The sequence below is a fragment of the Ahaetulla prasina genome, chromosome 2 (genome assembly GCF_028640845.1).
Source record: "Ahaetulla prasina isolate Xishuangbanna chromosome 2, ASM2864084v1, whole genome shotgun sequence".
NCBI lineage: Eukaryota > Metazoa > Chordata > Lepidosauria > Squamata > Colubridae > Ahaetulla > Ahaetulla prasina.
The window spans coordinates 173415-198428 of NC_080540.1; the positions used below are offsets into that span (position 1 = coordinate 173415).

The 25014-nt window shown below is 47.7% G+C and overlaps 1 protein-coding gene across 1 annotated transcript in view; it reads right to left on the minus strand.

Moving 5' to 3' along the window:
- Positions 1-588: 588 nt before the first annotated feature.
- ZNF3 (zinc finger protein 3) overlaps positions 589-25014 on the minus strand; it is a 36310-nt gene continuing 11884 nt past the window's right edge. The window contains exons 5-7 of the mRNA XM_058173990.1: positions 5387-6310; positions 4207-4265; positions 589-636 (exon numbers count right to left, since the gene is read on the minus strand). Of these exons, the coding sequence (XP_058029973.1) occupies positions 589-636; positions 4207-4265; positions 5387-6310 (1031 nt within the window). The remainder of the gene's footprint in view (positions 637-4206; positions 4266-5386; positions 6311-25014) is intronic.

Below are 25014 nucleotides of genomic sequence, written 5' to 3' on the forward strand. Positions count from 1 at the left end.
GGTTAAGGAGAGCGAGTGCGGCGTCCTAGAGCCAACGTTTGTGACGTCACTTCCAGTCTCCTCTGAAGGCAGCTGTCCACTGTCCAGTGGACCAATGGGAAGCCTGACGTTACCTCTCTTAGCAGAGGCGCCCCTGGTGGATTAGGGGCAAAGTGCCAGGATTGTAGAAAGGGCGGAAAGAGAGCGCGTCTGAGGAAGGGAGAGGCAGGATGATGGGCTTGGGAGTAGAAAGGCCTCTCTCCATTTTCCTGGCAGAAAAGGCTTGACGTTTCCAGAGTCTGCGCTTCTCTTCTTCTTTTCCTGTCCAGGAACCGTTTGTGGAGATGGAGAAAATCACTGGAGGATTTGAACTCACTTCCTCAAGAAGAACGCCCTAAGCTGGGCAGAGAAATTCAAAGGCCCAAATCCTGTCAGAAACAGCCAGTCAGTCAGAAGAGAAGGACCAGGAGGCTCTGAAACACAGCTTGTGTCTCAGTGTTGAGAACTTCTCTTAAGTGGGAAGATGGAACACACAGGAAGCCACAATCTGGAAATGAATGTCAATTTTATTTAATTCTACAGCTGCCTTTCCCAAATCTGAGCTCAGCCTCACAAGGAGCACCTGGGCGATCCGCCTCCTGTGCCTGCTGAATGACGCTGAAGAAAAAGAACAGTCAGAGTGAAGACGAGGACCAGGAACCTCTTGAACTTGTGTGTCTTGGGATTGCAAAATTGAAGATAAGTGGATAAACCATTTGTCTGAAGTGGTGTAGAGTGCCTCATTGGACAGAACCAACTTCCTTCCAATTTGCATCTGGCCCAGTCCTGCAAGTTGCCTGTTAAGAAACAACATAACAACAGAGTTGAAGGACCTTAGGCCTTCTTGTCCAACCCCTGCCTAGCAGGAAACACCATCTCAGTCAGATGGTTATCCAACATTTTCTTTGTCCCAGTGTTGGAGCATTCATAACTTCAGGCAAGTCGTTCCACTTATTAATTGTTCTAACTGTCAGAAATTCTCCTTAGTTCTAAGCTTTTCTTGATCAGTTTACCATTGCTTCTGACCTCAGGTGCTTTGGAGAACAGCCCTTTCTTTGTGGCAATGAGATATTGAACACAGCTATCATCTCTAGTCCTTTTATTAAACTATACCCAGTTCCTGCAAGCTTCTTTTTAGCCTCCAGTCCTCTAATCATCTTTTTCTCTCTCTGCATTTTCTAGTAACATTGTGCTGTTTTTTGGACCAAGTTTCCTCCTACACTTCTTTCACAACAGGCATCAAAAGGAAATTGAGCATAGAGGCTACAGTATTATAAGGATTTTCAGATAGTCCTAGACTTACAACAGTTCATTCAGTGACTCATTATAACGGAATTGAAAATCTGTTATGACTGTTTTCACACTTGCAACTGTTGCAGTATCTTTATGGTCACGTGATCAAAATTCCCTTTGGCTTGACTCATATGACAGTCACAGTCCCAGGTCACGTGATCCCCTTTGCAAACTTCTCACCAGCAAAATCAATGATTCACTTAACAACCGTGTTACTATAACCTCAGATTCACTTCCGTGGCAAGAAAAGTCATCAAAACTCTAACATGTTTCACTTAACAACAGAATGTTGATCTCAATTCTCACAAGTCCAGGACTACATCTACATTGTTCTGTAGCAATTTTGTTCATTTTTATATTTCTTCAATTCTATTTCCCTTTACAGAACAGAATAGAATGTCAGGGTTTCTCCCAACGAAGAAAACCCTGAGGCTTGGATTTCAAAGTCATTTATTAGAATAGAATAGAATAGAATAGAATGGAATTTCCTGATTCACAAAGGAATTTGTCTTTATGCTCAGTGTACATAAAAGAAAAGATCTTATCAAGGTACAACTTGATGAGGTTGTCATATTGAGATGTCATATTGGCATTCTGAAACTTCTCCAAACTGTCAGCCAGCCTCCCAGGAGGCTTCAAGCAGGTGAAGAAAAGGGCTTGATCTGCCAGAAAATTGTATGGATAGAATCTTGCTTGTTTAATCAGTGAAAGCAGGTGAAGATCAGTGGTAGAGGAACATTCTGGATCTCAGGGACCATCAAGTCAGAATTTCAAATATGGACCACTAATATTTAATCCAAGCGCCTGTTGAAGCACCTGACTCAGTGATGGGTGGAGTCTCAGCTTTCTCTCTCTTTTTCTTTTTATTGTCTATTCTTTTGTCTCATTCTCTCATCTTTCTCTCTCTTTTCTCTCATTCTTTCTCTCTCTCTTTTCTCATCTTTCTCTTTCTCTTTTATCTTTCTCTCTCATTCTTCTTTTTTCATTGCACAGTCTAGTCACCTCAGACTCAGGCAAAGTCCTGAACAGAATGTTTTATGACTAATTTCATAACAACAATCCCAACTTCCCCAGTTAAAATATGTGGCCATCAAAAAGAAAATTGTTTCCAAACTGACTCCTCTTCCACATTATCTCATTTTCTCCCTTTCTCATTCTTTCTTTTATCTCTCTTACTTTCTCATTCTCTCCTTCCCACTCATTATCTCATCTCTTTCTTCTATGTCACTCTTGACTTTCTCATTGTTTATTCTCTTCTCTATTCTCTTTTTTGTTTCCCTTTCTCTACATCTCATTTCTAATTCTTCTCACTGATTCTCTCTGATTCTCTCTCTCTCTCATTGATTCTTTTCTCCTCATGATTCTCTTTTTGATTCTCTTCTTATCTCATTCTCTTTTTTCTTCAGAGTCAGGCTACAAGAGCTGTGAAAACTCCCAGACAACTCCCAGAAGCAAGCCAGAGCACTTGAATTTTTCCAGCTAGATTAGCCCAGAGACTCAGGAATGAACATTCTTTCTGCAAGGCCATTTTTCCTGCGCTGACCTCTTTAATTGAGGAAAAATATTTAATGCAAGACATTTTCTTACTTCTTTAAAAGGCTGTATTTCATGTGATTTAATTCTATGCTTCTGTATACAACCAAGAATTTTATATTTCGCTGCTGCACAGGTAACTCATCCATTCAGACTCAAGGTCCTTCTCACAGTTGTTTTTGACCCAGGTTTCAGGTACTCTTTTCTGCCCAGGTGTAAAAGAGGTTCTGAAAGGTTCAAGAACCGATAGTGGAAATTTTGAGTAGTTGAGAAGTAAATATCACCTCTGGCTGACCAGTGGGATGCAATAGAGATTTTACAATATCCTTCCCAGGGGAGGTAATGGATTTTGCAGTATCCTTCCATGCCCATCAAACCACTCCACAGAACCAGTAAAAAAAATTAGATTTCACTGGATTCAACCTATCTCATTTAGATCAGAAAGACACAATATGCATATACATGGTGAGGCACTGGCTAGAATACAGTACAGGCTAATTGCCCACAGCCAGGAGTTTCATTTGGACAGGCTCATGGTTGATTCAGATTTCATCCTTCTGAGGTCGGTAAATGAGGATGCTGGACCATATACTGACTTTGTAAACTGCTCAAAGAGTATTGTAAAGCATTGGAGTATATAAGTCTAAGTGGAATTACTATTGTTATAGTTTCACATGGATCCATTTATGAGAAGAAAGACCTCACTTTGAGCAAAGCACTTTCCAATGCATTTAGGCTTCTTGTATCCTTTTATGTATTCTTAGGCTACTGTTATAAAGGTCTTTCCACACTCCATGCATTTATATGGTTTCTCCTGTATGGATCTGTATTCTTAGGCCACTGTTACGAGCAAAGGTCTTTCCACTCCATGCATTTAAATGGCTTTTCTGTGTGATCACCTTATGTGAAATAAGATGACCTCTTGAGCAAAGGTCTTTCCACACTTCATGCATTTAGGACTTTTCTGTGTGTGGAGTTTATTGTGTTACTGAGTCCACTGAAGAAGCCCCACACTCCATGCATTTACAGCTTCTCCTGTGGATCCTTTTATGTATTCTTAGGCCACTGTTACGAGCAAAGACCTTTCCACTCCATGCATTTATACGGCTGTGTGGATCACCTTATGGCAATAAGATGACTGAGCAAAGGTCTTTCCACACTCCATGCATTTAAATGGCTTCTCCTGTGGATCATCTTATGAATAAGATGATCTCTTTGAGCAAAGGTACACATCCATGCATTTATATGGCTTCTCCTGTGTGATCCTCTTATGGCAATAAGATGACCTCAACAAAGGTCTTTCCACACTCCATGCATTTATATGGCTTTTCCTGTGTGGATCCTCTTATGAAATAAGATGACCTCTTTAGCAAAGGTGTTTCCACACTCCATGCATTTATATGGCTTCTCCTGTGGATCCTCTATGGGAATAAGATTACTTTGAGCAAAGGTCTTTCCACACTCCATGCATTTAAATGGCTTCTCCTGTGTGGATCTTATGGGAATAAGATGACCTCTTTGAGCAAAGGTCTTCCACACCATGCATTTATAGACTTTTCTCTGTGTGTATCAGATTACTGAGTCCACTGAGCAAAGTTTTCCACACCATGCATTTATACAGCTTCTCCCTGTGTGATTTTATGTCAGGCAAAAAGTCTTTCCACACTCCATGCATTTATGGCTTTTCCCTGTGTGATCACCTTATGGGAATAGATACCCTTTGAGCAAAGGTCTTTCCACACTCCATGCATTTAAATGGCTTTTCCTCTGTGTGGATCTCTATGAATAAGATACCTTGAGCAAAGGTCTTTCCACACTCCATGCATTTAAACTTCTCCCTGTGTGGATCCTCTTATGGGAATAAGATTACCTCTTGAGCAAAGGTCTTTCCACACTCCATGCATTTAAATGGCTTCTCCTCTGTGTGGATCCTCTATAAATAAGATGACCTCTTTGAGCAAAGGTCTTTCCACACTCCATGCATTTAAATGGCTTTTCCCTGTGTGGAGCTATTGTGATTATTGAGTCCATCTGCAAAGGTCTTTCCACACTCCATGCATTTATAAGCTTCCTGTGTGGATCATTATGGCAATAAGAACCTCTTTGAGCAAAGGTCTTTCCACAGTCTATGCATTTATATGGTTTCTCCCCTGTGTGGATCCTTATAATAAGATCCTCTTGATAAAAGGTCTTTCCACACTCCATGCATTTAAATGGCTTTTCCCTGTGGATCCTCTTATGGAGATGACCTCTTGAGCAAAGGTCTTTCCACACTCCATGCATTTATGGCTTTTCTGGAAGTAAGATGACCACTAGCAAAAGGTCTTTCCACACTCCATGCATTTATATGGCTTCTCCTGTGTGGATCCTCTTATGGGAAATAAGATGACTTTGAGCAAAGGTCTTTCCACACTCCATGCATTTATATGGCTTCTCCTGTGTGGATCCTCTTATGAATAAGATGTCTTTGAGCAAAGGTCTTTCCACACTCCATGCATTTAAATGGTTTTTCTCCTGTGTGATCTTATTGTATAAGACTTACTTTGAGCAAAGGTCTTTCCACACTCCATACATTTATACGGCTTCTCCCCTGTGTGGATCATCTTATGGCGAATAAGACTACTTCTGTCAGCAAAGGTCCCTCCACACTCCATGCATTTATACGGCTTCTGCCCTATGTGGATCCTCTTATGGCGAATAAGATTACTTCTTTGAGCAAAGGTCTTTCCACATTCCATGCATTTATATGGCTTCTCCCCTGTGTGGATCCTCTTATGGCGAATATGTCTTTGAGCAAAGGTCTTTCCACACTCCATGCATTTAAATGGTTTTTTCCCTGTGTGGATCATTTTGTGGATAGTAAGTACATTACTATAAGCAAAGGTCTTTCCACACTCCATGCATTTATACAGTTTCTCTCCTGAGTGGATCCTTTTATGGGAAATAAGATTACTATGTCTTCTGAACCTGTTACCAGGCTCTCTGCATTTGTATAGCTTCTCCCCAGTGTGAATCCTTTCATGGGAAGTAAGTTGCCTGCTTGTTCTAAAACATGTTCCACATTCCAAACATTGATAAGGCTTTACTTTTGCGTCAATCATTTTTTGAGGTGTAAGGAACTTATTTCCAAGAGAAGGAATGAATGTCTCATTGTAACTTTTTCCGTTGTGTCTTCTTATATCATCTTCTCCTTCGTTTTGGCTTAAATAGTGTTCTTTTACCAGTAATTTAGCTTTGATTGGCTTCAAACTTTTCCCAATATATTTTTTCCTTATTTTCTCCTGTTCGGCATGAAAGTTTTGTATCGGAGCATTAGCGGAAGATGAGCTTTCCCGATTCCAATCATTTGACTGGTTTCTATCATGGGTTTCTAATTCCATTCGAATTCCAAACTTCTCTGCTCCATCTTTAGCATTGATCACTTGGAACAGTTCACAGGAATCTTGATTCTCCTGCCCATTATTACCTTCAAACCAAAAGAGAAATGAAAATGATAACAAGGTTAGAGAAAAAGATCAAACCATAAAAAATCAAGTGAATTTCCTTCTGAATTTATCCAAAATTCTGTTATGTTTTATGTTTGCATGCTTACAGTGGTGTGATATAGACAGAACGATTTCTATATTCATAAGTCCTGAAAGCTTTGAAAATATCTAGAAAACATCTCTTTCTTTACAACCATCTATATATGTGCAAACCTCAATCAAAGTCTGTTTTGAGTCATGGAGTAATCAGGAACATCCAAGGAGGAATAAGAAGATTTATTGGGTGGGTTAATTTCAGCAGAGACCTGAGAGAACTGAAACAATTTTGAAACAAGCTTTCTTCCCAAGTGTACCTTGGAGCAGCTGCTCCATGGCGCCTGTCTGGCAGGCAGGACTACTGCCTGTTCCTTGATCCCAGCGATGAGACTTTGGAGCAAAGTCCGTTGCTTGAAGTCTCCCAATGGCTTGTAAATGTCTTTGCACTGAGATTGGAAAGATTGGGAGGCTTCAAGAACGACTATTTCGCTGCCTCAAAGTACTCATCGGTTGGCAAGGGCATTTTGGCCAGATCTGGTACAGGCTTCCATTTGCAGAGAACGGAGGCCTAAAGTACGTTAGTGTGAGATCACACAAGACGAGAAGTGCAAGATCTCACACTAATGATCTTGCGGGATCTCGCACTGCAGTACTTTAGTCCTGTGTTCCCTACAAACTGAGGACTGCACGAGATCCAGGGCAAAAGTCTTTGAAAACAAAGAGGCCTTCCCTTTGTTTCCAAAGCATTTTGCACTGCAGCTCGTGCAGGCCTTGGTTAGCAGAGAAAAGGGGCCTATAGCAGTGTAGTGTGAATTCATGTGAGATCACTAGTGCCAGATTTCCCACTATTGATCTTGCGTATCTCTCACTACTTTAAGCCTCTGTATGCACCCAAGCAAGCAAAGGAACCGACAGCTCACTACATCCTCGTAAAGTAAGTCCCAGCCAGTTGGGGTGGGGTACATGTTGCAACGCCTCTGCTCATTTGTAAGTGTGAATGACGCCATGGTGCTGTAACATTTAATTTCAGGACTGAGTCTTAAGTACTTGGGAGACAGTTAGGTCATAACTTGGAATGGTCACTTAGTGAACTGTCGTAACTGAGGGATCACCTGTACCCTAGGATGCTCTGAGGCACACTTCAAGAGGCCTTTGTTCTTGAATTGGAGGAGAATCCTCCTCCATGGCCTGAGCATGAAAGTTCTGTTCTCACACAATTTGGGGAGGTTTCAGAGGACAAATATATGATCTCCAGAGGATACATAAAGCACACTCCATTCTTTTCATCCTCCACAGATAAGTTCAAATAGAAATGGAAAAATACAGATAAGGAATGGCCCAAAAGCATCTAAGCAAAGAGACACTGTTCTAAACTTCCTGGGTACCAGAAGGCCAGATACTTTCCTTTTCCTTTCCAGGAGATGATATCTGATTATAGTTAGTTTTATTAAAATCACTAATCTGTCTTCTTGAACTCTCTGATTGGGGACTAGAAAACTCTTACCCAGAGAGACCACGCCGATGGTTTTCAAGCATGACTTCGAATGCAGCGCTTTCTGGGCAGGATCCAGCTGAGACCATTCCTCCTCAGAGAAATACACAGCCACCTCCTCAAGGACACAAGACTCTCCTGAACATGGAAAAAGAACAGAACAGGAGGATTCGTATCTCTTCATAACATAACATAACATAAAATAACATAATAACAGAATTGGAAGGGACCTTGAGGCTTTCTAGTAACATAACACAATTGCAGACAAATGGATAACATCACACCTTGCAGGCTAAGAGCATCAAACCCACACAGACAAACTGGCTAACATTCACACTTCTGCAGGCAAGTTGTTCTTCCACATTTTTTGTTCTTGATGTTATCTGAATTCTCTCCTGTTCTAGTCTTCTCCTTAGTTTTCACATTGATTTCTTGTTACCTCAGGTGCTTTGGAGAACAGCCCGACTCTTTCTTTGTGGCAACCCCTGAGATATTGGAACACTGCTATCATGTCTCCCTAGTCCTTCTTTTCATTAAACTAGACGAGTTCCTGCAACCGTTCTTCATATGTTTTAGCCTCCAGTCCCTCATTGTTGCTCTTCTGCTCTCTTCTAGAGTCTCAAGATCTTTTTACATCGTACACCAAAACTGAATGCAATATTCCAAGTGTAGCCTTACCAAGGCATTATAAAGTGGTATTAACACTTCATGTGATCTTGATTCTGTCCCTCTGTTTATGCAGCCGAGACCTGTGTTGGCTTTTTAAATCATCAATGATTTAGACAAGGGGGTTGAAGGGGAATTCATCAAATTTGCAGACAAGACCAAATTGGCAGGAATACCAACACTCCAGGAGATAGGCTTGAGATATAGAAGAACTGACAGATTGGCACCTTCTAACAAAATGAAATTCAATGCTGAGAAATGTAATGTGTTACATTTAGGAAAGAAAAGCCAAATCCACTGGCACAGAATAGGTGATACCTGGCTCAAAAGTAGTAAGTGGAACAGGGATCTTGGAGTCCTAGTGGACAATCGTTTAAACATGAGCCAGCAGTGTGCTACAGTTGCCAAAAAACACCCAACAGAATCATAGGCTGCATCAAGAGTGGGATAGAATCAAGATCACATGAAGTGTTAGTACCACTTTATAATGCCTTGGTAAGGCCACACTTAGGAACTTTGCATCCAGTATTGCTCATGTAAAAGATCCTGAGACTCTAGAAAGAGAGCAGAGAAGAGCAACCAAGATAATGAGGGGACTGGAGGCTAAAACATACGATGAACGGTTGCAGGAACTGGGCATGACTACTCTAGTGAAGAGAAGGACCAGGGGAGACACAATAGCAGCGTCCCAATATTTGAGGGGCTGCCACAGACAGGAGGTGGTCAAGCTATTTTCCAAAGCACCCGAAGGCCAAACAAGGAATAATGGATGGAAACTGAACAAGGAGAGGTTCAACCTGGAAATAAGGAGATCTTTTTTGACAGTGAGAGCAATCAACCAATGGAACAGAAGTTGTGGGAGCTTCATCACTGGGAGCTTTCAAGAAGAGACTAGACTGCCAACTGTCAGAAATGGTGTAGGGTGGTTGGACTAGATGACCTACAAGGTCCCTTCCAACTGTTAATCTGTACTTTATGAGGTTGAATTAATTACAAAAAGAAAGGTGGTCCAGCAGTTCATACCACTGTGAAAAGTTTATTCCTAATTGTTGAAGAATTTTAAAAGTGCTTCTTGTAAAGGCAAAGTTGGAGGAGCACCTAGCAGAACAAGATAACCAGAGGAAGCTGTGTTGACTGACAGCAACTTCAACCTGCTATTCTGCTGTCCATGTTGTGGAAGGGCAGAAAAATAATCCAGTCCAAACAAGGGGGGAAATAGGAGGAGAGAGCAGTCTGCACACCCACTTCACTTCCTGGAGGGAGAATACAAATCTAATAACTTTTCTCTTTCTTACTTGATTTAGGGGTTCAACCGCTGTTTGATCGCCATCATAAAAATCAGAAAATTTCATTCTTTGTTTCTCTGTAAGGAATAAATAATTTCAAAATAAATAATTGTTTTATTTATTTATTTTAGACAATTTAAATGCTGCCTATCTGCACATGGCGACTGAAGGCGGCTTAAAAAAAACCATATTAAAATAATAAAACTAATAAAAGGAGAATTATATAATACATTAAAATACTAAAATCACTCCCACCCCACGCACTGGCAACAGCACCACAGGAGCCATTTAATGGGCTCCACCCGCTCTGGGTTCCCAGGCCGCTGGCAGAACCAGGTCTTCAACGCCTTCAGAAGAGCTAGAGTGGCCATTCTAATCTGGGGATGATGTTCCAGAGAGGAGCTCGGAGAAGGCCCTTCTTCTGGGTCTCACCAGGTGTCTTCCTAGGAGATGGGACACACAACATTCCCTGCCTCCACACTCGTGGGTTGGGCAGATGTAACCAGTAAGAGATGGTCCTCACATAACCTGGTCCCAAGCCATGAAGGGCTAAAGGTGACAATCAGCACCTTTAATTGCAGGAAGCAAATTGGCAGCCAATGCAGCTCCTACAGGAGACACTTGTGCTCACTGGGGTCTGCACAAAGCCATAGGTCCGTGGTAAATAAAGCCCCCTCGGATCTTATCCAAGATGGGACCTGATGGGCATTACGGAGAGACCTGGTTGGGCACGGAAGAGTTCCCTGGTGGAAATGTGCCCACCAGGTTTCCATGCATTGCATCAGCCGAGGCCCAGGGTAGGGGTGGTGTTATCAACGAGAGTTCCAGGAGACCACTGTACCACAGAGATGTGAATCCCTCTTTGTGAAGTGGGGCCTGGGAGGCAGGTGCTTGCTGATCACATACCTGGCTCCTTGCGCGTGACAGCAGCCCTGCCCGAGCTGCTGGATGTAATCGCCGGGATGGCGGTTGAGACCCCAGACTTATGGTCATGGGGATTTCAACCTGCCATCGGGTGAGGAGTCCATGGCAGCTCGGGAGTTCACAGCCTCCATGACGCCCTGGACCTGACCCAGTTCCCCCACTCACATCGGAAACACTCTGGACTTGATTTTCACTCTGGACAGTGGTTGAATGATCTGGAATTAGGGATATAGTTATTAAACCCTTGTCATGGTCAGATCATTCTCTTCAACTCGACTTCAACCGCCATCAGGGAGACGGGACGTTCACTGGTTCCGCCCCAGGCGCCTGATGGACGGAGAGGTTCCAGATGGAGCTTGGGCCTACCTGAGGACTTGGCCGGCTCGACTGGGACCTTATCGCTGCCTGGGAAGGTGCGCGGGGCTCTGGATCGGGTTGTGCCTTTGCGGCCTCTGACTGCGCTCGATTAGCTCCTTGGTATTCCAAGGAGCTGAGAGAAGAAGCGCCGGAGAACCTGGAGAGTAATTGAGGCCACCCGCTAATCTGACCGGACACTAGTGCGGTCTCAAATTCAGACCTATCTGGTGGCGAAGGTGGCAAACGGAGTATTTTTCCACCCTCATTGCATCTGCAGATAACCGCCCAGCCGCCCTGTTTGGGTGACCCGCTCCTTATTCATCAGGAGCGGAAGATCCTGCAGGGGCGAGCTGAGGAGTTTGTACAGTATCTGCAAGATAAAATCGCTCAGATTCGGGAAGAGTTGGACACAGATTGGGTAGGGCGAGATGGCGGAGCTGGTCTTGATGTTTCCATCTGGGATGAGTTCAATTCTGTGACTCCTGAGGACATGGACAGGATACTGTGGGGGCTGACCACATGTTTATTGGACCCGTGTCCTCCTGGTTGGTGCTGGCCACCCGGGAGGTTACGTGGCCTTCAGTGAATTGTTAATGCTTCTTTGATGGAGGTGTTTCCTTCCACCTTGAAAGAAGCAGTGGTGAGGCCCTTCCTCAAGAAGCCTTCCTGGATCCAGCCATTTTATCTAATTATCGTCCTGTCTCCAACCTTCGCTCACGGCTAAGGTTGTTGAGAGTGGTACGACAGTTCCCTCAGTACCTGGATGAAACTATCTATCTAGATGGGTTCCAGTCCGCTTCCGGCCCGTTACAGCAGAGACGGCCTTGGTCGTTGGTTGATGATCTCTGAGGGCTGGGACAGGGGTTGTTCCTCTAGTCCTATTAGATCTCTGCGCTTTCGATACCATCAACCATGGTATCCTGCTGCGACGGCTCAGGGGATGGGAGTGGTAGCACCATTTATCGGTCCCATCTCTCCGACCAGAGACGGGCAGGAGGCAGAGGTCAGGCGCCTATGGGTGCCACAGTCCTCTCACCTCTATCTATATGAAGCCACTGGGTGAGATCATCCATGGCTTTGGGGTGAGTCATCTATGCTGATGACACCCAGCTGACATATCCACCCCAGGCCACCCCAACAAGGCCACTGACGTCATGTCCTGGTGTCTGGAAGCAGACGGTCTGGATGGGGAGGAACAAACTTCAGCTCAATCCTCAAGACCGAGTGGCTGTGGATGCGGCTTCCGGTACAGCCAGCTTACTCCATTGCTGACTATTGGGGCAAGTCGTTGGCCCCACAGAGAATGCAACTTAGGCATCCTCTTGGATGCATGTGTTCTGTTTCCTTCCCCAATACTCCCAGCAAAGAGTCCGTCAGAGGCCTTCCTTTTTTCCCTTTTATTTACATAGATACATGTCCTGGCCACGTCTACCCACGGGCCTGCCAAGTTTCTGGAGATAACGAGGAAATTATAGATAAGGCCAGAATTACTCACGAATATTCTTCCCTCCATGAAACGCAGTTAGCTCGCGCCAAATTCATTGCTTTGTCCGAGACAAAAACCAGGAAGTCCGCCTCCTATTTATAGTCTCTGCAGATGTCACTGCATGACAATTATGACTTGGCTTTGTCCCAACTCTTCCACTGCTGCGCACCCCGATCAAGCCTTCGTAATCTTGCGTCCCTCCAAAACTGTTCTTGGGGCGTTGCCAAATCAGAAGAAGGCCCGGGAGAATCAGGCCTTGCCGGCCCCTCCCTTTGAGTGGGTGCCAGGGAGGGAGAGGGCTCAAGAGAAGCAGGGCTTGCCAGGTCTTCTCCCTCATTTTCTGAATCATCTGAGTCCAGGAGTCTGGGTCCAGGAACCTGGGTCACAACACTATCCCTCACCGCAGGGCCCTTCCCCCGGGGCTGACGATCGGGATGCGGTCGGGCTGGGTTCTGCTCATGGAAGGCCTGCACCAGGTCAGGGGCATGAACGTCGGAGGCATCTACCCAGGAGAAATCAGTCCCGTATCCCTTCCACGCGATCAAATATTGGAAACGACCCTTTAGCCAGCGAGAGTCTCGTACGCTGTGGACTTCGTATTCCTCCGACCCGTCCTCGGCGACAGTGACGGGTGCTGTGGGCCACCGAGGGGGACTCGGTGTGGCCTCAGGAACCAGAGGGGACCGGTGAAAAAGGGGGTGGATCCGCATGGATCGTGGCAGGGTCAGTCGGTAGGCTACCGGGTTGATGACTGCCTCGACAGGGAACGGGCCGATGAATCGGTGGTCCAACTTCTTTACCGGCCGGTCGGACGGGAGGTGTTTGGTGGAGAGCCACACCCGGTCTCCAACTGCCAGCGGGGGCGTTGCCCGTCGGGAGCGGTCAGCGGACCGTTTGTAGTCCTCCTTTGCCCGATTCAGCTGCTGACGTACCAACTGTTGGACCGCATGCAATTCCGTCAGGAAGGTCTGCGTTTCGGGAACAGGAGAGTCCGGTGGTGCCAGAGGGAAGAGCCGCGGATGGTACCCCACATTGGCAAAGAACGGGGTCATCTGAGTAGAGGTGTGCTGAGAGTTGTTAAAAGCAAACTCCGCCAGAGACAGGTAGTCGGCCCAGTTGTCCTGTTGCTGGTTGATGAAGCAACGGAGATACTGTTCCAGTATACCGATGACCTTCTCTGTACCCCCGTCGGTCTCCGGATGGTGCGATGACGACAGACATACCTGCACCTCCAACGCGGCCATCAGGCTCTTCCAGAAGCGGGCTGTGAACTGAACTCGGTCGAAACCACCCTGTCCGGTAGACCATGGAGGCGGAAGATGTGCTGCAGAAAGAGACGGGCCGTTTTTGCGGCTGTGGGCAGTCCGCGGCATGGGATGAAGTGTGCCATCTTGGTGAGCATGTCCACCACCACCAGCACCGTGGTGAACCCAGAGGGCGGCAGGTCTGTCAGGAAATCCATAGAGATCGCCCCAGGGTCTGTCGGGTGTCGGCAAGGGTTGGAGGAGCCGGGAGGCCCCGTGGCGGTCTTGGCTTGCCGGCACGGGTGCAGGATGTCACGTGAGGCATGTATATCATGCCGCACTGGGCCACCAAAAGGTCCGTGTCACCAGGTGGAGGGTCTTGAAGAACCCAAAATGTCCTGCTGCAGGGTTGTCGTGGCACTGGGTCATGACGAGGGCTCGGAGTGGTCCTGTGGGCACATATAATCGCCCAAACTTGAGTAAGTCCTCCTCCAAGGTCCAAGGAGCGTGGGGCCCACCTCCGCTCTCCTTTGCTGCGACCAGGCGTCCTGGCTGCGCCTCGCACCTGGGCCCGCAAGTCCACTGGCTCCGTGCTGCGGCCAAGGCTTCTGCCGGCAGCACTGTCCGTGGAGGAAGGGGGTCCGGCGCAGAGGTACTCTGGCTTGCGGGACAGGGCATCCGCCCTCGGTTGTGACCGCTGGGAATGTAGGTCACGCGGAAGTTGAACCGGGCAAAACAACGCGACCACGGATCTGCCGCTGGTTTAACTTCGAGCTGTGGTGAGGTGCTCGAGATTCCGATGGTCGTTCGGACCTCCACCTGATGTTGGGCCCCTCCAGATGGTGTCGCCAAGCCTCGAATGCAGCCTTGATAGCCAGCAACTCTTTTCCCAGATAGTGTAGTTGCGCTCGGAAGGTTGAGTTTCCGGGAGTAGTAGCGCGGGAAAAGTGTGCCGCCATTAGCCTGTAGCAGCACGCTCCCAGAGCCACATTGGACGCATCGTTTCCACCACAAAAGGCGGGCGGGTCGGGATGCCTCAGGACGGGTTCCGTGACGAAGGCTTTCTTGAGGGCTGTGAATGCTTCTTGCTGCGGGGACCCCGGAATGCAACCTTCTTCCTGAGGAGCTGGGTAAGTGGAGCTGTCAGTGTGGCGAAGCCGGGATGAAGGTCCGGTAGTAGTTGGCGAAGCCCAGTAGGCGCTGAACATCCTTCACCCGGCGAGGGGCTTCCCAGCTACACAAAGCTTCTACTTTACATGGGTCCATGGCTATGCCTCGGGCGAGATGATATGCCGAGGAATTCTATGGAAGTCCGGAAGAGCGCATTTCTCCAGCAGCATTGAGTTGTTGCTCCATAGCGTTGCAGAACCAGACTGGCGTGTCGAAGGTGGCTTTCCTGGACCGGGAGTAAATCAGGATGTCGTCGAGGTAGATAACCACGAACCGATCCAACATGTCTCGGAACACGTCGTTCATGAAGTGCTGAAAACGGCGGGAGCATTGGTCAACCCAAATGGCATGACAGTGTATTCAGAGTGTCCGATCGGTGCGAATGCCGTCTTCCATTCTCCTCTCTATCCGCACCAGGTTGTAGGCCCCGGAGATCGAGCTTGGTGAAGATCGTGGCCTCCCGCAACCTTTCCAGTAGCTCCGGGATGAGCGGCAGGGGTAGCGATTCCGCACCGTAATGGCGTTGGCGGTAATCACAGCATAGGCGCAAGTCCCCTGTCTTCTTCTTCACGAAGAGGACCGGGGCCGAGAGAGGGGACTTTGAAGGCCGGATGAACCCTCGGGCCAGGTTTTTGTCCAGGAAGTCCCTGAGGGCGGCCAACTCGGGCTCCGACATGGAATACAGGCGTCCCACAGGCAGTGGTGTGTTGGGCAGAAGGTCCACGGGGCAATCGTAGGGCCGATGCGGGGGTAGTCGGTCCGCCTCCTTCTCGCTGAACACGTCGGCGAAGTCCGTCAGCTCAGGAGGCAAGGTGATGGCAGCGGTGGGGATGTTCTGGCCGGCACAGGTGTGGCGGATGTGATCGACGCACTGCAGACTCGGGAAAGAGATGGCGTTCTGCGACCAGGCCACATGAGGATCGTGGGTCCGAAGCCAGGCCAACCCAAGGACCAAGGGAAAATGAAGGTCCGCCGTGACATAAAACTGGATCGCCTCCTCATGGTCCCCAATAGCCAGGCGCAAAGGCTGGGTGGCAAATTTAATGGGGCCGGACACCAGTTCTCGCCCATCAATTGTCTCTACCCGCATCGGAGGGTCCACCAGAACCACGGGGACCGCAAACTGGGTCACAAAGGCCTGGTCCATAAAGTTTGTTGTGGCCCCTGAGTCCACCAGCGCATGCGCCTGGAGCCCGTCCGACTTGTTCCCCAACCATATCCGTGTGTCCAGAATCAGATGCCGAGGGGGCCCAGAGTCTACTTCTGCAACGTCCAGTGGGTGCTTAGTACGTGCCCGACCTAGGGTTTCCCCGAGGTCGGGCCTGCTCCGTTTCCCGATTGGTCACGCTGTGATTCGGGGACCGGCGTGCGTGCCCCACTTCGCTTTCTGGGGCAAGAAGCGGCGAAGTGGCCGGGCTCCCCACAGTACCGGTTCCGCTCCTGGGCTGTTAGGCGAGGTCTGGCCGCTCCCAACTCCATGGGCTCTTCCGCAGCGGTTACAAAACGTGGGGCGACCCTGGGTGCTGGTGGTGCAGGAAGTGGGGGTGCAGATGTCGACGGAGGGTCCCGGGGGGTGCGACGGGACGGTCGCCGTTGCAGACGGGCATCGAGGCGGAGACAAAGGGGCACCAAGTTGTCGAGGTCCATGGCGCCCACGCAGGCCAGCTCGTCTTGCAATTCCTCTGAGAGTCCCTCCTGAACGCTCCCACCAGCGCTGCATCATTCCAGTCAGAGTCCTGGCACAAAGGCGAAATGCGATGTACTCCTGCAGGGCGTTTCCTGGAGTTCCTTAAGGCGCCTGGTGGCCGTCAGCATTCGAACGGGGTCCTCATACATGGTGCGTGGTGCTGCAAAAATGCTGTTGGTCCGCCAGCAGGGGCTGTCCTGGAGCAAGAGGGCGTGGCCCATGCCGAGCGGAAGAAGGTTAATCACGAGGCCACCTTAGCCCGGTCGTCTGGGAAATCCTCTGGCCTCATAGCCATGTAGAGCTGGCACTGTCCCAAGAAGGTCGGAACATCTCAGGCTGCCCAGAAAACTTATCCGCACGGTTATCGGGCACTGCGAGGAGGAGGTGGGAGGATGGGGGCAGCAGGCACATTCCTGGCAGCAAGTTGGCCTGCCAAGTGAGCCACTTGCTGCTGGAGCTGTTGATTAGCCGCTTGTAGCTGCTCTAACTGCTGCTGTACCTGCTGCTGGTCCATCTTTGGTGGAAGATGTTTTAGTCAGGTCTCGGACAAACTGTTCTGTTTCCCTTCCCCCAATACTCCCAGCAAAGAGTCCGTCAGAGGCCTTCCTTTTTTTCCCTTTTATTTACATAGATACATGTCCTGGCCACGTCTACCCACGGGCCTGCCAAGTTTCTGGAGATAACGAGGAAATTATAGATAAGGCCAGAATTACTCACGAATATATTCTTTCCTCCATGAAACGTTAGCTCGCCAAATTCATTGCTTTGTCCGAGACAAAAACCAGGAAGTCCGCCTCCTATTTATAGTCTCTGCAGATGTCACTGCATGACAATTATGACTTGGCTTTGTCCCAACTCTTCCGCTGCTGCGCACGATCAAGCCTTCGTAATCTTGCGTCCCTCCAAAACTGTTCTTGGGCGCAAATCAGAAGAAGGCCGGGAGAATCAGGCCTTGCCGGCCCCTCCTTTGAGTGGGTGCCAGGGAGGAGAGGGCTCAAGAGAAGCAGGGCTTGCCAGGTCTTCTCCTCATTTTCTGAATCATCTGAGTCCAGGAGTCTGGGTCCAGGAACCTGGGTCACAACAGCATGGCTGTCTCTTGAAGATCATTTGACTCACCGCCAGGGGGCTTTACCAGGTTCACCTGATCCGCCAGTGCGTCCTTTCTGGACCGGGTTTCTCTGCGACAGTCACCCATGCCCTCGACATCTCGCCTGGACTACTGCAATGCTCTACATGGGCTCCCCTTGAAGAGCATCTGAAGCTCAAATGGTCCAGAATACAGCTGCTGGTGATAGAGGAGCACCTCGTGGCTCATAACACCCTCCTGTGCTGGCTGCACTGGCTTCCGTGGTTTTCGGGTGCACCAAGGTGTTGATTACCACGTTAAAGCGCCCATGGCTTAGGACCGGCTATTTACGGGACCGCCTACTGCCACAAACAGCCTCCCACCGACCTGTGCGCTCCCACAGGAGGGCCTCTTGTGAAACAATGTCGACTGGCGACCCCAGGGTAGGGCCTTCTCTGTGGGGGCTCCTGCCCTGGAACGAGGCTGCCTCCGGGCGCCAACTCCAACTTCCGCCGTGAGCTGAAGAGACTCTTTATTGCATCGAGCTGGGCTAATTAAGTAATTTTAAATGGAGTTTTAGTTTTTGTATTATTTAGTTTTTAATATTTTTGGCCACTATTTACATAAATTTTAGTCTGTTTTTAACGTATTTATTGTATCCTTTAAATTGGCTGTTAACCCTGAGTCCTTGGAGAACAGCGATACAAATGCAATCAATAAAATAAATAAATAAATATAAAATAATAAAATAAATAAAATAAAATAAAAATACTGGCCGCTGCATTTTGCACCAACTGAGCAGAGAGCGTGTTCCAATAGTCAAGAATGGAAGTGACTAGGGCATGAGTGACTGAGTAGGGATTGTCAGCCCAGGAAGTGTAACTGGTGCCCAACCCGTCGCCAAAAAGGCCCTCCTGGACACAACCCACCTGCTCTTCAAGCAGGAGTCGTGAGTCTAAAAGACCCAATTCACACAGGGTCTGTTTAGTGCCATCCATCCAAGACCAGAGGTGGCAATCCCTTGGCCAACAAACCCCAAACCCAGAGCCACTCGGTCTTGCCAGGCCTTCAACCGTTCTCCCATCCAGCTCCTAACAGCCTCCAGGCACTGCAAGAGGGAGGACACAGCATCATTTAACCCACCATGAGCGAGACATACAGCAAGATATCTCAGTCCATGCTGGCAGATGATCTTTGCAGTTTCATATCAATATTGAAGAGGAGCGGAGAGAAGAGCCCGCTGAACCCCGCAGGCAGTGGACAAGGGCTGAATCTCCCTCCTATCAACACTGACTGAGAGCAGCTGCAGAGGAAGGAAGTGGGCCAGAATAGCACAGGCCTCCACCCCATCCCCTGAAGCCGTCCCAGGAGAGTACCATGCATGCATCCTCCTAGGATCCTGCCCTGTCTACTTCCTCAGGAGCAACAGGGTGAAACCATTCCCAGATAATAAAGGGCTCGACTGACAAGGAACTACGCCAGTATCCAACTGGGAACAAAGTCAAGCAATTTTATCTTTCAAAAAAGCACTTCTCGGCAGGCCCCTTCAGGTGGAGCACAATCTCCCCTTCCCAGGAGGAGGAGGCTCACCTAAAGAGGGTCCCAAATTATCTGAAGATGCAATTTGTCGGAGAACTATAAATAGGGGATATCAGAAAAGAAGAGAGAGAAGGTAAGACAGATGGGTATCATAGGATCTTCAATTACCTCCTGAGGTGTCCTGACTTTGATCCTCCCAAGGATCCTCCTAAAAATAGCTCCTGAGGGAGTTTGATGGTTTCTTCTTTCCTCAGGATCTCTGTTCTCCACAGTGCAGCACTTCAATAGAGGAAGGAAGGAAAAGCAGAATTAAAATATATCACACCGTAAAGTGGATTCCTATATTCGGAACACAACCTCAAAGCCCCCAATATCCATCAGAGTGTTTGAGTGAGAAAACAATGAAACAATGTCCTACAAGAATAGGTGGGACGTTGCCACCTATTATTAATGTCAGAGAGGTTTGGGAAGGAGGGGTGAAGTATTCAAACACATTCTCTATTGTCTTTTGAGCTCCCTAAAGTGTCTCACCTGCATCTCGACCTGCTCCTTCTGCTCCTCCGCCTGGTTCAAGAGGAAGCCTTCCACCAGGGCCACCGCCTGGGAGCTGGTCTCTGCTCCACACTCCCGCACCCAGCTCTCCATCTCTGGGGGCAGAAGAGCCAGGAACTGCTCCAGAACAACTAAGTCCAGCATCTGGGCTTTGGTGTGCTTTTCTGATCTCAGCCATCGCCTGCAAAAGTCATGGAGTCGGCTGCAAAGTCCTCGGGGACCCTCAGCCTCCCGATATTGGATGAAGCTCCAGGGCTGAACTTCTGAAGGGAGGATGGTTTCCTTCTCCAGGATCTTCTGCCCAGTCCTTGTCCAGAGCTTCCCAGGCTGAGCAGCTGAAGGGCCTTTTCCGGCTCCTCCTTTCCCAAAGGATGTGTCTCCATCCTTTCTCTCTCCTGCAGAGCAACTCCAAATGGCTCCAAGGACTCTTCTGGGTCTCCAGATGCCTTTTCCTTCACAGGAGCATTTCTGGCGCCTCAGGACTCTGATCCCTCCAAGTTATTTTTTTTCCCAGCAAGAGAAAATTTGCCTTGCAGAGATTTCAAATGGCTTCAAGTTTCTATATCTGAGATGGGAAGAAAAATAATTAGAAAGAATTAAAAAGTAGAATTCAGCCACTGAACAACCTTCACCCAACCTGCCTGGAGCCCCAAGCGGCTCATCCCAGGGCAGGGCCGGGAAGGAGGCAGCTGGAGAGGCCCCCCTTCTCTCCCCTCCTGAGACAGGACGGGGCCTCGGGGAGCCTGGTGAATCCTGCCTCCTCGCCCGGCTTCTCTCCTCTCCTGCTGGGCCTCCGCAGGCCGACCTCCCTCCCCCACTCGGCTCTTCGCATGGAGAGGGCGGCTGGGGAGCATGGGACCTGGGTTGAAGCCGGAGGAGGGCTGGGCAGGTTCTCTCTCCTCCGCCTCCCTTTGCGGGAAGAGCCCCCAACTCACCTGGAGAACGTCTGGATCTCCCGCCAGACTCTCCTGCAGCCTCCGTCTCTGCGGAGCCCCAGGGGTTAAGGAGAGAGTGCGGCGTCCTAAAGCGGCAAGCTTTTGTGACGTCACTTCCTTCCTAGTCTCCTCTGGAAAGGCAGTTGTGACGTTTACCCTCCAGTGGACCAATGGGGAAGCGCATGACGTTACCGTCTCGTAGGAGAGGACGCCCCCTGGTGGATTAGGGGCAAAGTTCCAGGATTGTAGAAAGGGCGGGAAAGAGGAGCGCGTCTGAGGGGAAGGGAGAGGGCGGGAATGATGGGCTTGGGAGTAGGGGGAAAGGCCTCTCTCCATGGCTCTCTGGCAGACAAAAGGCTTCGACGTTTCCAGAGGCTGCGCATCTTCTCTCTCTTTCCTGTCCAGGAACCGTTTGTGAGATGGAGAAAATCACTTTGGAGTATTTGAACTCACTTCCCTCAAGAACAGCTAACATCAAACAGCTAACATCAAAACATCATTAAAAAGGACAACAAAGAATGTTTCTGCGAACTCAAGCTCAAACTGCCCAAGGAGCTGCTGATCCAATTCTACAGGGGAATTATTGAGTCTGTCATTTGCACCTCTATAACTGTCTGGTTCAGTTCTGCAACCCAACAAGAAAAACACAGAGGATAATTAGAACTGCAGAAAAAATAATTGCTACCAACCTGCCTTCCATTGAGGACCTGTATACTGCCTAATCAAGAAGAGTGAAAATATTTGCAGATCCCTGCATCCTGGACATAAACTGTTTCAACTCCTACCCTGAACCAGCTATAGAGCACTGCACACCAGAACAACTAGACAAGAACAGTTTTTCCTCAAGGCCATCACTCTGCTAAACAAATAATTCTCAACACTGTCAGACTATTTACTGAATCTGCACTACTATTAATCGTTCATAGTTCCCATCACCAATCTCTTTCCACTTATGACTGTATGACTATAACTTGTTGCTGGAATCCTTGATTTATATTGATATATTGATCATCAATTGTGTTGTAAATGTACCTGATGAACGATCTTTTCTTTTATGTACACCAGAGCATATGCCCAAGACAAATTCCTTGTGTGTCCAATCACACTTGGCCAATAAAATTCTATTCTATTCTATTCTATTCTTCTATTCTAACACACCTGAAGGCTGGGCAGAGATTAGAGACGCCTCAAATCCAAATCCTGCCAGAAACAGCCGGTCAGTCAGAAGAGAAGGACCAGGAGGCTCTGGGAAACACAGCTTGTGTCTTATTGTTGAGAACTTTGGTCTTAAGTGAAGAAGATGGAACACAAGCAGGAAGCCACAATCTGGAAAATGATTGTCAATTTTATTTTTAATTCACATACAGCTGCCTTTCAAATCGTGACGCTCAGCCTCACAAGGAGGACCTTGGATCCGCCTTGTGCCTGCTGAATGACGCTGAAGAAAAAGAACAGTCAGAGGCAGAAGACGAGGACCAGGAACCTCTTGGAACTTGTGTGTCTTGGGATTGTTGCAAATTGCAGCACAAAGTGGGGAAAGATAAACCATTTGTCTGAAGTGGTGGTTGAAGCAGGAAGACCTCCAACTTCTTCCAACTCTGCACCTGTCCCCTGCAAGCCAGGTGCCAGCTGTTCTAAGAAAGTTAACATAACATAACAACAGAGTTGGAAGGGACCTTGGAGGCCTTCTTCCAACCCCTGCCTAGAAGGAACTACACCATCTCAGTCAGATGGTTATCCAACATTTTCTTAAAATTTCCAGTGTTGGAGCATTCACAACTTCTGCAGGCAAGTCGTCCACATTAATTGTTCTGTCAGAAATTTCTCCTAGTTCTAAGTTGCTTCTTCTTTGATCAGTTTCCACCCATTGCTTCTTGTTCCCCTCAGGTGCTTTGGAGAACAGCCCGACTCTCTTTGTGGCAACCCTGAGATATTGGAACACAGCTATCATGTTCCCTAGTCCTTCTTTTATTAAACTAGACATACCCAGTTCCTGCAACTGTTCTTCATGTTTTAGCCCAGTCTCTAATCATCTTTGTTGCTCTTGCACTCTTTCTAGTCTCAACATTGTGCTGTTTTTTTTTTTACGGACTAAGTTTCCTCCTACGTACTTGGGCTTGGGTCACAACAGGAAGCATCAAAAAAGGAAAATTGAGCATAGAGGCTACAGTATTCCTTAAAAAAAATAAGGATATTCAGATAGTCCTAGACTTACAACAGTTCATTCAGTGACCATCAAGTTATAACGGAATTGAAAATCTCGGCTTATGACTGTTGTTCACACTTGCAACTGTTGCAGTATCTTTATGGTCACGTGATCAAAATTCAGTCGCTCAGCTGACATTTATGACAGAGTGCCCCAGGTCACGTGATCCTTTGCAACCTTCTGAAGCAAAATCAATGAAACCAGATTCACTTAACAACTGTTTAATAACCTCTGTGATTCACTTAAAACCATGGCAAGAAAAGTCAAATGGGGCAAAACTCACTTAACAAATGTTTCACTTAACAACAGAAATGTTGATCTCAATTGCGGTCACAAGTCCAGGACTACATCTACATTGTTCTGTCTTTTGTTCATGGGGTTTTATATTTCTTCAATTCTATTTCCTTTACAGAACAGAATAGAATGTCAGGGTTTCAAGTAATACCCTCAACGAAAGAAAACCTTGATTTCCTCAAAGTCACATTTATTAGAGATGTATTGGCAATCTGGGGAAACGGGCTTTGGTCCCACGGAAGTTGTCAATGTTTTCAGCCTCCCAGGGAGGCTGAGCCAGGTGAGAAAGAAAAACAGGCCTAATGGGCCATCACATGCCAGCGGGAGATTGCATGGGATGCAGAATTCGTGTCATGCTTGTGTGTGACACCCCTCCACCCGCCTGGCACGCAATGGCAAAGGTTAGCCATCAGTGGTCTAGACCAGGGTCCCCAACATTCTGGATCCAGGGACCATCAAGTTGTCTCAAATCCATGGACCACTGAATCCAAAGCGCTTTGAAGCACCTGACTCCCAGTGATGGGATGGAGTCCTTCTTCCTCTCTCTTTTCTCTTCTCCCATCTCCGCCTCTCCACCTCCCTCTCTCTCCCATTCTTTGTCTCTCATTCTCATCTTCTCCTTTTTCTCTCATTCCTTCTCTCCCCTTCTCTCTCTCTCTTCCTTTTCTCTCCATCTTTTTTCCTGTTAAGATTGGACAGTCTTCAGGCAGTCTACATCAGACAGGCAAAGTCCATGAACATGGAATGTTTTTATGACTAACTTTCACCGCTCAACAACTCCCAACTTCCCAGTTAAAATATGTGAGAAGCAAAGAAAATTGCCTTCCAAAGCTGACCTCTCTTTCCCATTCATTATATCATTTTCTCCCCTTCTCATTCTTTCTCTCCCACCTCTCTCTCTCACTCTTTTCTCATTTTCTCTCTCTCTTCCCACTCATTCTCATCTTTCTCTCCCTTCCACTCATTCTCTCTCACTTTTCTCTCTCCTCCCACTCATTCTCATTCTCTCCCACTTTCTCTCATTCTCTCTTTTCTCTCTCCTCTCCCTCATTCTCTCTCCTCTTCTGTTTTCTCTCCCACTCTCTCATTCTCTCTTCTCCCATTCATTCTCTCCCACTCTTTTCTCTCATTATTTCTCCCTCCTGTTTCCTTCTCTCCCACACTCTCATTCTCTTTCTCTCTCCCCCCCAACTCTTTCTCATTCTGATTCTCTCTCTCTCTGATTCTCTCTCTCTGTCTCTCATTCCGATTCTCTCTCATTCTCTCTCACTCTCTGATTCTCTCTCTCTCTCTGATTCTCTCTCTCTCACTCTCTCATTCTCTCTCTCTCGCATCCCTTTCAGAGTCAGGCGGCTTCAAGCAAGAGCTGTGAAGAGAGCGCCTACAACATCAGAAGCGGGCAAGCCAGTCATGGAGCACTTTGAGTTTTCCTCCAGCTGAGTAATCAGCCCAGAGACTCTGGGAGGAGGAGGAGGCAAGAAGGAGGCAGAGTACTGAAAACAAGGCATGCCAGGAAGGACTGCTGCTGCTGAACCTCAGAAAAATTAAGAGGGGCATCAATATTAATACAAGGCCCTTTGGACTTCTTCCAAAAGGCGGTGCTCACTCTCTCTCCTCTCTTATTCTCTCATTCTCTTTCTGTCTCTCATTTCTCATTCTGATTCTGTCTCTCTCATTCTTTCTCATTCTCTCTTCATTCTGTCTTTTTCAATTTTCACAGCATTCCGCTTGGTATATTTGCACCA